Below are 12,168 nucleotides of genomic sequence, written 5' to 3'. Positions count from 1 at the left end.
TTCTATGTTCACTTTCCCCTCGTCCACTGAAAATTCAGAGGTCAGTGTACAAAGCATTAAAGATGTCTTGCCAATAAAAGACACTTTAGCAAGATGTTGATAGGTGAAAGTTTGATCATGATCACAGGATAGGGTGAATGCATCTGTTTACATGTGTGTGTGAGACTCTCACCTTTGACGGACTACAACAAAGTATCTTCTTGTACAGATGGCATGCATGTAGGATGCCTTCCACTTCCTCATGTTGACATATGTTGTCTTTTCCAGAGGAGGCTCCAGAACCTGTTTAATCAGGCCAAATTTGCACTGGGTCACTCGTTTATTGTACTTGAATTTAAATTTCAGACACAGTTATAGCCATTGTAATGAAACTTTATGTACCTGGTTAAATATTTGATACACAGCATATAGAGGCGGTATTGGAAAATTGCCTCCAAATGCAGATAGATGAGCCTTTATTGTCTTTTTTTAACGGGTGCCATGTACGACCTTGCAGGTGATTTATTATCAATCAAAGAATTTAAATGGCTTCCTGTTTTGTCCTTGAACAGCTGACACAGGCGGGTTCATCTCTGCTGGGTAGCTCAGCATGTTTTTCCATCCGATTCGTTTATAGCAGGGTGAGCGGCGTGACGCGAGCGTGCCAGACTCACCCTATCACCCGTCCCTGTCAGCTCTGACTGGGTTTGGCTTGGCTGGCACGCCCAGTGCACAGTAGCGCAGCTGTGAGTCCACGCTGCACACACAGACACACACAGGAACAAAACACACTCTTGGAAACAAAACACACACACGATTCCACAGAGCAGAGGTCTGTGCATTCCTAATTACTCCAGTGACATGGAAACACTACAAAGTAGAAAGCATCTGCCTTGTCCCCCCCTCTCTTACATGTCAACACTAATGCCCTTTTTGAAAAGAGGAAAAGAGAAAGAGAGAGAGAGAGAGCGGGCCAATTTAGCACAAACCATCTGTCTACTGTAGTGAGATAATACATCTGTTATAGTGAGGGGAACAGTATTGTATTTTTACCAATGCATGGAAGAACCTGGAACAAGGTTACATGTCGCATTACATCAGTTTTTACACCATTTTATCTTTTTACATAGTTTTGAGTTTTTACACCCAGAAGCATCACACACACGAACACACACACACACACACACACACACACACACACACACACACACACACACACACACACACACACACACACACACACACACACTCAAGCCATGTGGGTCTCTTCTCTTTATCTCAAAATCAAACTACAGCTATAAAATCCTCAAACATGATTCTCTTAGTGTTTAAAGCGGGTCTGAACCATTTAACAATCTCAAAATCCTCATTTCCTGCTTTTATCCCTAATTCTGATTCATAATGTTCATCATATATTTCCTCAGTTAAAACATCCTCCCTCTGTCTCTCATTGTGTTCTTCTGGTCCTATCAAATTCAAAATCAAACATTAGCTGTGTATTAGACCATGCTAGAACAAAATCTTTTTAAATATTAAATATTCAGTGTTTTGCACCATCAAAAATTCAACAGCATCCATTTAAGGGCTGTAACAGTGGTCAGGACAGGGAGAAAGTGCAGTGCACTGCAGAGTGCAGCGGGTTTGCGGAATCAGGGGAGAATGCAGGGAGAAGTCGAGGCATGGATGGACGACTCTTCTTGCCCTTTTATTTTCTTTCTCTTCCTGTCTTTTTTTTTTTGCAGCAGGCGCTCTGGTCCCTGCAGCCAGCGAGCCACAGTTGAGTCCACAGAGTGCCTCCACATCTATGGCTCTCTGCGTTAATGTCCCCTGAGGCTGGCGCTCGGCCCTGCTCAGACCCCAGCCGAGCCCATCTCAGCCGAGACCACCACCGTGGCCTCTCGCTCCGACTCCTCTGACTCTCCATCCATTATGCAGCCAACAGTCCCCAGCTGCAGCGCTCACATCTCTCTTTTCACCCCTACATTTTCTGCTCTGGCTTGCCCACTCACTCTGTGAGTGTCTGAGCACTGTTCACTCGCTCATTCAGACACTCAATCAGCCGAGAGCACGACAGTCAGTCATCATGAGCCGCACATTCATCCAGGATACATAAAACCGCCAGCCGTGTACTCTGTTATTGAAGTGATAGACTGAATTGAGTTTTAATTGAATTTAGATACATCTTCATAATTGCTGACAATCATTACACAAGATATTTACAGTCATTATGAAATATTACAATTGGAATTTACAGAAACTTTGTACAAAATATGCCTGACTTCAATGCCTGGATAGTGGGGTCCTTGTTTAGTTATCTCTGGAGAACAAAACGTTGACCCAAAAGTCACTGGTGTCTGGAAGTGCTTTAGTTTCAGCAAGTAGATGCTTTTAGAGTCCATTAAAAAGAAAGTAAAGAGAGAAAAGTCCAAAAAGTACAGAGTCAGCAAAGTTGTGAATTGTGTTTTTCTTTTTCCTCAGTTAAATTGCTCTTTTCTTTTTTTTTGACTGAATGGAACATTTGATCTGTAATTCAACTGCAAAAACAACAACAGAGACCCATTTAAATAGAATAAATCCATAATATTTACACAATAATGTGAGTATTGATTTATAAAAATGAATCATCTCTTTTTCTTTAAATATGATTTATGTTTATCTACAGTTTTTCAAAACAGAAACCTAATCACAATGAAACGCATCATACTTCTATCATTCAAATCTACTGATAATGATGATTGTGGATTGCCATATTTATGCAGCAACTCTGGTTGCAATGAAACTCAGCTCACCTATCAGCAAAGTTCTTACACCAGCTTAAGTCGTGTTAAAGCCATTCTCCGCCTCTGAAGCTCCTCACGCGATGACAGATAGTACGGAGTCAAATGTTCCCTTTAAAAAAATAACACATGGTGAAATGGACTTGATTCTGTCAGCACAGCAAAAGCAAAACAAAAACTTGGCCAAAAGCATCAGAGTCCAACAGTCCCGCTTCTTCACTGGATGACAACTGAGGAAGCTTCTTCTGTTCGGCATTGGCACCTGTCCAGAGAGAAGAGTGCCCCCTGCTGTTCACCTGTTGTCATCCAGCGATGCTCAAACCATCCACCCAGGTGGGCCATCCTAAGCCAAAGCTGCAAAATAGTAACTGACAGACTAACTTCAACTAGTGAAACTAAAATGCTTTGCGCTCCATCATCATCATCATGACTGAGATGCAAATGAAATCAAACATAAGCATGCTTTTAAAGGATGTTTTTGATATACAGTAATTATAGGAAAATAGACTATCAAGGATGACTCCTTTAAAATCATTTATAAAGCTTTCCTGGATGCAGACAGCTCGGCTACGAAGTAAATAGATACTAAACAAAACAAATCCTTAAAGTATATGCAAACACAAGCATAAATATTTGATCCACAGAGAGTAAGCTACGAATGACAAATATTAGTGATATATTGAAATTCTGGAACAGGCACCATTTCTGTCTTTTTAAAATTCGCTCTTCTTTTTCGAGTGTTTGTCAGTCGTTTAAAGGTGTTTCCCAAATCCTAAAAGAGTCACTGCTGACTGAAGTGTTGGGTGCTGCTGCAGTCCATCCAAAAGTCTTTGCTTTCTCTTCGCTTTTTCTAAAATGAACCAGCTCAAAAAAGTTGGTGCACTGTTTATCTCTCATTCTCTCATTCTCTCTCTCTCTCTCTCATTCTCTCTCTCTCTCTCTCTCTCTCTCTCTCTCTCTCTCTCTCTCTCTCTCTCTCTCTCTCTCTCTCATCACCTCTCTCTCTCTCATGATTTCTTCCATCTACTTTAAACCCCCCAGACCCCCCCACCCCACCCCCCTTCTTTGCAAGCTGGCCACTGGATGCCGCCGGGTTTAATGGACGTAGTAGAGCCAGTAGACGACGTTGAAGAAGGAGAAGACGGTGGGGAAGATCATCCTGGACCACTTATCAATAGAGTTCACGTCGGACAGGTCTGGGATATTCACCTTGAGCTGGGAAGCCCGTCTCCGTAGGCGCGACTTCTTCTGGGCGTGGCGCTCCAAGGCGCTGTGGCCATAGTTCTGGCGAGCCATGGCTGCCCTGCGGTACTGCAGCGTCGAGCTATCATAGGCCAGCATGGTGTTGCGGGGGTCTCCGGGTGCTCCCAGGCCCCGTGACAGATCCCCGCCACCACCCATCTCATTCTTCATCTCCAGGGTGCTGAACAGGATGTTGTCGTCGGGAGTCATCTGTGTGAGGGTGTAAGAACAGGTGGAGCCATGAGAGGTTACTGCCTAGGGGAAATCTAAAAGTGTTTATAAGGTTCAGACTGAGTCTAGTAAAATTATGAATAGCAACGATGATCATTAAGTCATTCATTGTGTAAAAAATACTGATGAGGTGCTAGAATGAGTAATGCAAATGAGTCAAAACTTGCGTTACTTACAGTGAAGACACATTTTAAGCACTTTAAATCATTATTACTATTATTGATCATCTGTCAATCAATATCTGAGTGATAATACGACCACAAGACTATGACATAACATTCCTGGAAGAGCACAACGCACTCCACAAACTAATTCTCATGGAGAATTCTTCATTGTCATCTCAGAATTTCAACCAGAGTGGTTCAAATTCTGTCGATTCACAAGACAAACTGAATAACAAAAGAGAAAGCAAAGGAAAAAAATGTGACAGGAGAAGGTTGAGAGAAATAGTAAGGACTTTGCAATGATGGAGGAGAGGCTGAAAAGGTTTGGGGGCAAGTCAGGAAAGACGTTGTGGGAGGTGAATTCGGATCAACATTTCTTCATCCATAGCCTGACTTCTGAGGAAAAAACGTCCCTATAATCCAATGCTGTCCCGCTGTAAATGGAGCTTGTTGTATTTTGTTGTTTTTGTGTAACTCACTTTGAAAGCGAAGCCACTTATCTGGAACTATTCATCAAACTGCAAATTATCTCTTTCTCTTGTATGACCATCCGTGTTTTTCAATTGCTTCACTTAGCCTTAAGAGAGTTATCAATTTCCTTTGAGATTGTACAGTATTTGTATCTGAATATTATCTAAAGAGAAGCTGCTGATGTTTTCTTCTCTCTTGCCATATTTGTCATTTCCCATCAATTTTGATGTACAGCCCAGGTTAAGATTAAATTAATGCCTGCAGAAATCAAACTGCTAAGCCATGTTTGTCAGGAAAATGCATGAAGAGCAAACCAAGAGAGGGAAAAAACACAATGGTGGGAGTGATGATCAAAGTTGCCTTAAAAATCTATAGAAATCAAAGAAATGCACAAAAACTACAGCATTTTCCTCTGATCTGGATTGATTCAGATTGATGACATTGTTAGTTTTGACTTTCAAAACCTCCAGTACCTTATTTCTTTGCTCGCCTAGTCCTAATGCGGCATCGTCCACAAAGATGGGATCCCACATCGAGTCATATGCGTCAATTTCCCTCTGTTTCATTCTGGCATACAGAGCATCATCTCTCTGAACTACATTTCCCACCAGCCACTGCAAGCATACAAAATCAGCACTGTTACTTAGGGGAAATCGTAGCTTGCCACACTCAGAAGGAAAGGGTGTTTTATTTGTTTATGTTGCTGTTGTTCCTGCTAACTTTAGCAGCTGAATAATATCTAAAGAGAAGGCTTTGGCACCACAGCCAGTGATTTTTCCAAGGTGCCTTGCCCTTTGAGAGACACAGACATATGGAGATAAAGTATATGCCAATCATTGCTTCTGCATTCACTCTTTCAGATCCTAGTATGAGTAATAAAGTTGATACACATAGCTAAACCAGTGAGAAATGGAGAGCTAGAGTAGGAGTAAAGAGTGCTGGTAAAGGACATCAAGCATTGATCACAGCATCACATTGACCTTGACAGGAGAAGAACTCATTTGCTCCCACAGAAACAAACACACACACACACACACACACACACACACACACACACACACACACACACACACACATTAACTGACAGCACAGATACCTCTAGAGGAGGTTTGGCTGCACATGTACCTTGTTGGGGTCGGGTCTCAGCTTCTCGTTATTGGCCGTGGCTGCTTTCTCAGCCGCCTTCTTCTGCCGCTGGGGCCCCTGGCCGAAGAAGATGTAGTTGACGAAGGCGTACTCCAGCAGGGCCAGGAAGACAAACACAAAGCAGCCCATCAGGTACATGTCAATAGCCTTCACGTAGGGGATCTTTGGGAGCGTCTCTCGCAAGTGGGTGTTGATGGTGGTCATGGTCAGCACCGTAGTAATCCCTGGATACCACAGGTCACACGGGTAGAAAGAAAGTGAAGTCTTTAAACGCTGAAAGACATTTTTTTTTATCATTATCTGTACAGTAAAAGAAAAAAAGGTTGTTAGATTGAAGGTTAGATTGAAGGTTACATTTTTAACCATTTTTAGCTGCATGGCTCTAGGAATGTCAATGTTTATCCGTTGGTCCAACACTTTGGTCCAGACTGAAATATATCAACAACTACTGGATGGATTAAGATGACATTTCGTACAGACATTCCTGGTCCCCAGAGGATGAATCATACTGACTTTGGTGATCCCCTTACTTTTCCTCTAGCGTCGCCTGCAGGTTGACATTTTTGAGTGTTGGTTGGATGGCTATGAAATTTATTACAAAAGATTCATGAGCCACTCAGGATGAATTATATTCATTTTGGTGATTCATTATATTTTTATCTAGTACCATCATCAGGGCAGGATTTTAATTTGTCCAACACATTATGACCAAATACCTGGAAAACTAGTGACACTCCCATCAGCCTCAAATTTACTGTTCATTATTCAGTAAACTATTGAGTGTCCATTATAAAGGAAGTAATGAATGAACAAGGGGGACTGGAAATTACGGAGATCAGATCTTCAAACGATTTCAGTTGTGCTTGTGAACATAATAATTCATGTTTATCATGTACATTATATAGCATGTATGTACAGCAAACAGACAGGCCTGAAATAATGTGAACCCATATGGATAAAGAGATCCCTCGAAACCTCCTGAGACTGAAATTGTGTGTGTGTGTGTGTGTGTGTGTGTGTGTGTGTGTGTGTGTGTGTGTGTGTGTGTGTGTATAAAAAAATTTGAATCCAATCATGTATTCAAATGGACACAGAACAAACTGCAGGCTATATAAAAGCACGTTGTAAACATCTGCTATTAGTCACAGCACAATTCACCTGTTTTTTTGACATACACACACTGTGTTTGATACATTAGTCATCTGCATGCACAATCTGCATTTGGTCAGATTCACACGTATTATAAATAACCCAGCAGTGTCGCTGTAGCACGGAGCCTCATCTCTCATTGGTTGTGCTCACTCGCTGCACGTTCTCAGGACGCTGAGCAGAGACAGATCTTTAAATCACGTTACCCTCTGAATGCACCGTCTGGGGCTCCAACCCGCATGTGTCCCACTCCAGAAAACAAATGGTGTGCGACAATAACGACACACATGAAGCTCAAAGCCATTTCCTCTGCCTCTCCGACCTGTCATGCCCACGTTTAACACTAAAGGGAGCTTTCATTTCGGTATCAGTGCTACTCTGACATTTGTGTAAAAACAGTAAAATGTGTAAGATGCATTTATGCAAACATTGCCACCTTTTGTTTGGCTGAAATTTAGCTGTGATCTGGCTCTGATTAGCTGGGATCTTCGACCAATGAGAGGCTCCGATAGACAGACAGGCAGAGAGAAAGACAGCACGCTTCAAGGTCGAGCTGCAGCGCATCTCGCTCTGTATGAGTCATGCATATAGTCATCTCTGAACAACAGACATTTAGCCAGGCACCCTATCACACACTGCTATCACTCACATGCTTAGAGCTAATGAGAAAAAAAGTAAATGCTGGAAAAATAAAGAGTCAAAACAGAGATCAGGCAGACACAATAATGTAAAGATCTAAAACAAGTCTAAATGTAAGAGGCTCAATGTGTGTTAAATGGCTCTATTTATGCTGTGTTATCATTTAGCTTTGGGTTATTTCCCAGGGTCACTGTCCAGCGGTGGCAAGGCGATCCTACCCAGGGCCACTCTGGCAGCCGAGGCGTCGTAGTTGATCCAGAAGGAAACCCAGGAGAGGATGGTAATCAGGATGGAAGGCATGTATGTCTGCAGGATGAAGTAACCAATGTTCCTCTTCAGTTTGAAGCTGAGGGACAGGCGGGGGTAGGAACCTGAAGGAGGCACAGGGAGAGAGGAAGTGGGATGGAAATAGATTTTCCTCAATGGCGCTCACTAAAAACTATATTTTCTTTGACACAAGGGAGCCTGTTATATCCATATTTTGTGTGCTTGTGGATTTTAATATTTAAAATATAACTATGGAACATTTTTTTATTTACCGTAAATGTCCTATTTCCTAATAATCAGTGCACAGAAAACCTGCTGCTACAAAGTCAAGAACCAAAGACAAAGTTGACTGTTGTGTACCTGTAGAGAAGACCACATTCTTAGAAATGAGTTTATAGTCAACAATAGAGAACTGTGGCAGCTCTATTCTGTCGACCCCGGACACGGCACCGTCTCCACCTCGCCAGTAAAACTCAATATCATCTGTGGTGTAGCCATCTGCAGAGGAGAAACCAAAGAGAAACTTTAACATCGCCCAATAATGGTCTACAATGCATCATAATGTAGTGCGGAAATGTCAAATGTTTTTTGTGTCTTTTAGTTTACCACCAGAGTCAAGGGGGTCACAAAGTACATTTGAGAGGTCAGAAGATGATTAACATTTGGGCTACGTTAAACTATCGTTTATTTTTGGGGATGTTTTTTGTATGTTTTTTTTAATTGTTAAATAGAACAAAATCATTTCAGACTCTAAATATTTTTGAATAGTTACTAAAGAAGAAATATGTCAACTTTAAAGAGGTGTCACGAGATGACTTTCTTTTAAAGTGCTACAAGTAAACTGTTGTAAAGCATACACACATTCTAAGATGGATTGGTTTACATTTGTATCAGTACACTATGGATACCAATAGGACTTGACACTTGCTTCAGATTTTCAACTGATCAAAGAAAACATTTAGTAAACTTTATTCTTTTGTTTGTCAGAGATAAACTATATACTGTATGTACGTTAACACAAAAAGCTTTCTTAGCGGTGTGTTCAAGTGATTGCTGGAAGCTCCAGAAACATCACTTGCTTGATCGTCAGCCACCAAACATAATAATAATAATATAAAAATAATTGAATGCAAAATTTTTTTGTCTTATTTGTGTTTTCTATCTTTGATCTTCCAACAACTGAGCTATTTAATACAAAAATGTGCAACAGACTCTCAAAGACTGTATGTTGTAGCTTCCTTGATCACACCAACGCCACCACAAGGGCATCATCAATAGAAACAAGGCACAAATAAATGTTGCTACATATTCACTGTGATGGATTACCATCTCCAGCAGGTGTGCTTTCATAACATACAACTTGAATCAATGATTGTAACTGCAAGGTAGGTCATTCATTTTATAAATGGTTGCATGCTTTAGAGACTGACCCTTAAAAACAACATTAAACATTTTTTTTAATTGACATATGGTGAGTCACCTAAAGGCAAAAAGCTTCAAAACGTATCTACTGTTTATAGTAGAGAAAAATAACCAACTTCAACATGAAAAAGCATATAGAAGACTAAAGAGTAATGTTGAAAGCAAAACATCTCGCATTGGCAACTCACATTTTTTTAAAGCTACATAACACAGAAGAGATTTGGAGCTTGATGTGTTTGTTGCACATGGATACAAACCGTTGCAGTTGCATTTGGGGGAATCGAATGTTGCAGACCGTCTCTGACAAGAACAGTGACGCAGGCAAACAGGGAGCATCCGTCTCTATTCTACTTTGTCTGCCTCACACTCAAAATAGATGGAGTGACCTATTCAGATGTGAATAATTAAACTGCAAGGCTTTGATTTTTTTTAAATTAACACAATTCTTCTTGCTGTGGCACTGATATTCAAGGTAAAGTTAATCATGGTGCAACTGCTATTGGTTGGATGACAGTTATAGCAATATTAACAATAACTGTGTTCTACATGAACCTGCATGCACAGCACCACAACACCCTGAAACCGAAGACTTAAACATACTATTTACACCAGTGTATTTCCTTCTCTGACATATCAAAGTGTCTGCTGTGAAAAAGTTACGGTTGCTGTTATTATATTTCCAACAAATCCCATGAAAAAAACAAAACGAACAACGTTTTTTTTCCTTCTCTTAACAAATTCTGACTTACGTATCCTGACTGTGGCGCTCAGCTTCCTATTGAATATGTAAATCATGAACAACAGGTATATAGAAAAAAATACTAAATCATTTCCTAAAACAGCTGAGCACTGCCGCTTTTAGAAAACATTTTTCAAACCGGAGTAAATTCTGTACTGGTTCGGAACTATTTTCAGCTGCAGATTAAACCACATTTGGGGCTCTAGCAGGACAGTGTATGTGTGATTGACTCAAAATAAACGTGTGTGTGTGTGTGTGTGTGTGTGTGTGTGTTCATGGTGATGAAGGAACACAAGTCACTTGTGTGGCTCAACAATGGAGGTCTATCTACACAGAGGAATAAACTAGACTTTGGCTACACAAAAAAATACTTGTAAGTAGGATCAATGTATTGTTGGTTTTGATCTTTTCATGGGATTTATTGAAAATAAATAGATTATAGAATATAGATTATCACCAGCCTCATTCTTTAATTGTTGCTACGGTGAAAAGAAACACTGAACACACTGAACACACTGTGGTGCGGCTGTGAGGCATAATGTGGTTGATGTTGAAAATGTATATCAGCAGATGCACTAAGCTCTCCCTCCACACCTGCATTATCATCATTCCAGCCTTGTGCAACCCCACATCACCCCAATTAGGGCCGAGTGCACCATACTGCCGTTTTGATGTGCAGCTCAGTTCTGATCAGCCGTGACTGGCTGCCATCAGGAGGGTGTCGAGGAGTTTGGGAAAGGGAGGTTTTGGCACAAGGAATGTCGTAAGGGAGCATTTTATGGCTCATACATAACTGGTCAGTCACTTTGTAGCTCCATTAGTTCTGGACCATTGTCTCTGTTCGGAAAGATGTATTCATCCTGGGCTGTCATGTGAGAGAGACAACGCAGTATGAGCTCTAAGATATGCGTACATACGTGGGTGTGTATTTGTATTTGTATGTATGTGCTACAATAGCTCTTTAGTGTTGGAGAGTTAGAAATCAATTATTGCTCAGTGCAGTCCAGCATGTGAGACCAGTGGTCTGAGCCACAGCAGCGAGCTGCTGATGTATCACAGGATCTGGGAATTTAAGACTTGTGTCTGTTAAAAATGCATCAAGTTTATCAAGGGAAGTGAGAGTTCTCTGGGCTCATTAGTCTGAATAAAATAGCATGCTCTGGCATGAAGCGATTCCAACGTTAAAACCATTGCCAGTTAATCCATATGAGAGCAGATACTGCCTGGTGATCAAACTGGAGCTGTGCGTATGTGTGTGTGCGTGTGTGTGTGTGTGTGTGTGTGTGTGTGTGTGTGTGTGTGTGTGTGCGTGTGTGTGTGTGTGTGTGTGTGTGTGTGTGTGTGTGTGTGTGTGTGTGTGTGTGTCCATTTTGTGTTGGGCTGCCTGAGAGAGGAGGAGGAGGAGGAGGAGGGAAAAAAAGAGAGCATGAGTGATGGAGAAAGAGATAAAAAGGCTGGGAGAAAAAAAAAGGCGAGGATGAGACTGTGCATAAAAGGAGATGAGAAACGGAAAGAGAGAGTGATGAAGAGAGAGATGGCGAGCATAATGGGAGAGGAGCAGCGAGAGGCGGTTCTGACCCGAGCTGTTTTTGTGCTGCTTAACGCTGCTGGCAATAGTGTGATCAAACCCGGAAAGACTGAGCCCTACACCACATCCCAACCCCATAATCCTTTTCTCCAGGGACCCAGATAAAACACGCAGAGGACCTTGTCTTTCCCTCTCATGTTCCTCTACACTCCCTCCCTCCCTCGACTCGAGAACGCCTGATCACGTACAATTACAAACTCCATGTGAAATGGGCTCTTTGTACTGTACAAACATAGAGGCAGTTTCGGGAGGAAGCTACACATAACATCCATTATCAGCACACCCCTGAAACACTGGACCTAATCAGGCTCCTCCACGCCTTAGGAAGCCACTGCAGTTGGAGTTGAATTAATT

The 12,168-nt window shown here is 41.6% G+C and overlaps 1 protein-coding gene across 2 annotated transcripts in view; it reads right to left on the bottom strand.

Moving 5' to 3' along the window:
- Nucleotides 1–2,108: 2,108 nt before the first annotated feature.
- The window catches only part of gabrb2a (gamma-aminobutyric acid type A receptor subunit beta2a), a 31,443-nt gene continuing 21,383 nt past the window's right edge, over nucleotides 2,109–12,168 (bottom strand). Inside the window, exons 6-10 of one of the 2 annotated variants that reach the window (XM_068714592.1) lie at nucleotides 8,426–8,563; nucleotides 8,017–8,169; nucleotides 5,990–6,234; nucleotides 5,338–5,478; nucleotides 2,109–4,208 (exon numbers count right to left, since the gene is read on the bottom strand). In XM_068714592.1, coding sequence (XP_068570693.1) covers nucleotides 3,852–4,208; nucleotides 5,338–5,478; nucleotides 5,990–6,234; nucleotides 8,017–8,169; nucleotides 8,426–8,563 — 1,034 coding nt within the window. In that variant the 3' untranslated portion in view covers nucleotides 2,109–3,851. The remainder of the gene's footprint in view (nucleotides 4,209–5,337; nucleotides 5,479–5,989; nucleotides 6,235–8,016; nucleotides 8,170–8,425; nucleotides 8,564–12,168) is intronic. The other variant, XM_068714593.1, reaches the window with a different exon arrangement.

This window comes from Cebidichthys violaceus, unplaced genomic scaffold, assembly GCF_023349555.1.
Source record: "Cebidichthys violaceus isolate CVI_PGR_0920_01 unplaced genomic scaffold, fCebVio1.0.p SCAF_2, whole genome shotgun sequence".
NCBI lineage: Eukaryota > Metazoa > Chordata > Actinopteri > Perciformes > Stichaeidae > Cebidichthys > Cebidichthys violaceus.
Note: the sequence above shows the minus strand (reverse complement) of the source record. Positions and strands in the feature narration are given on the sequence as shown.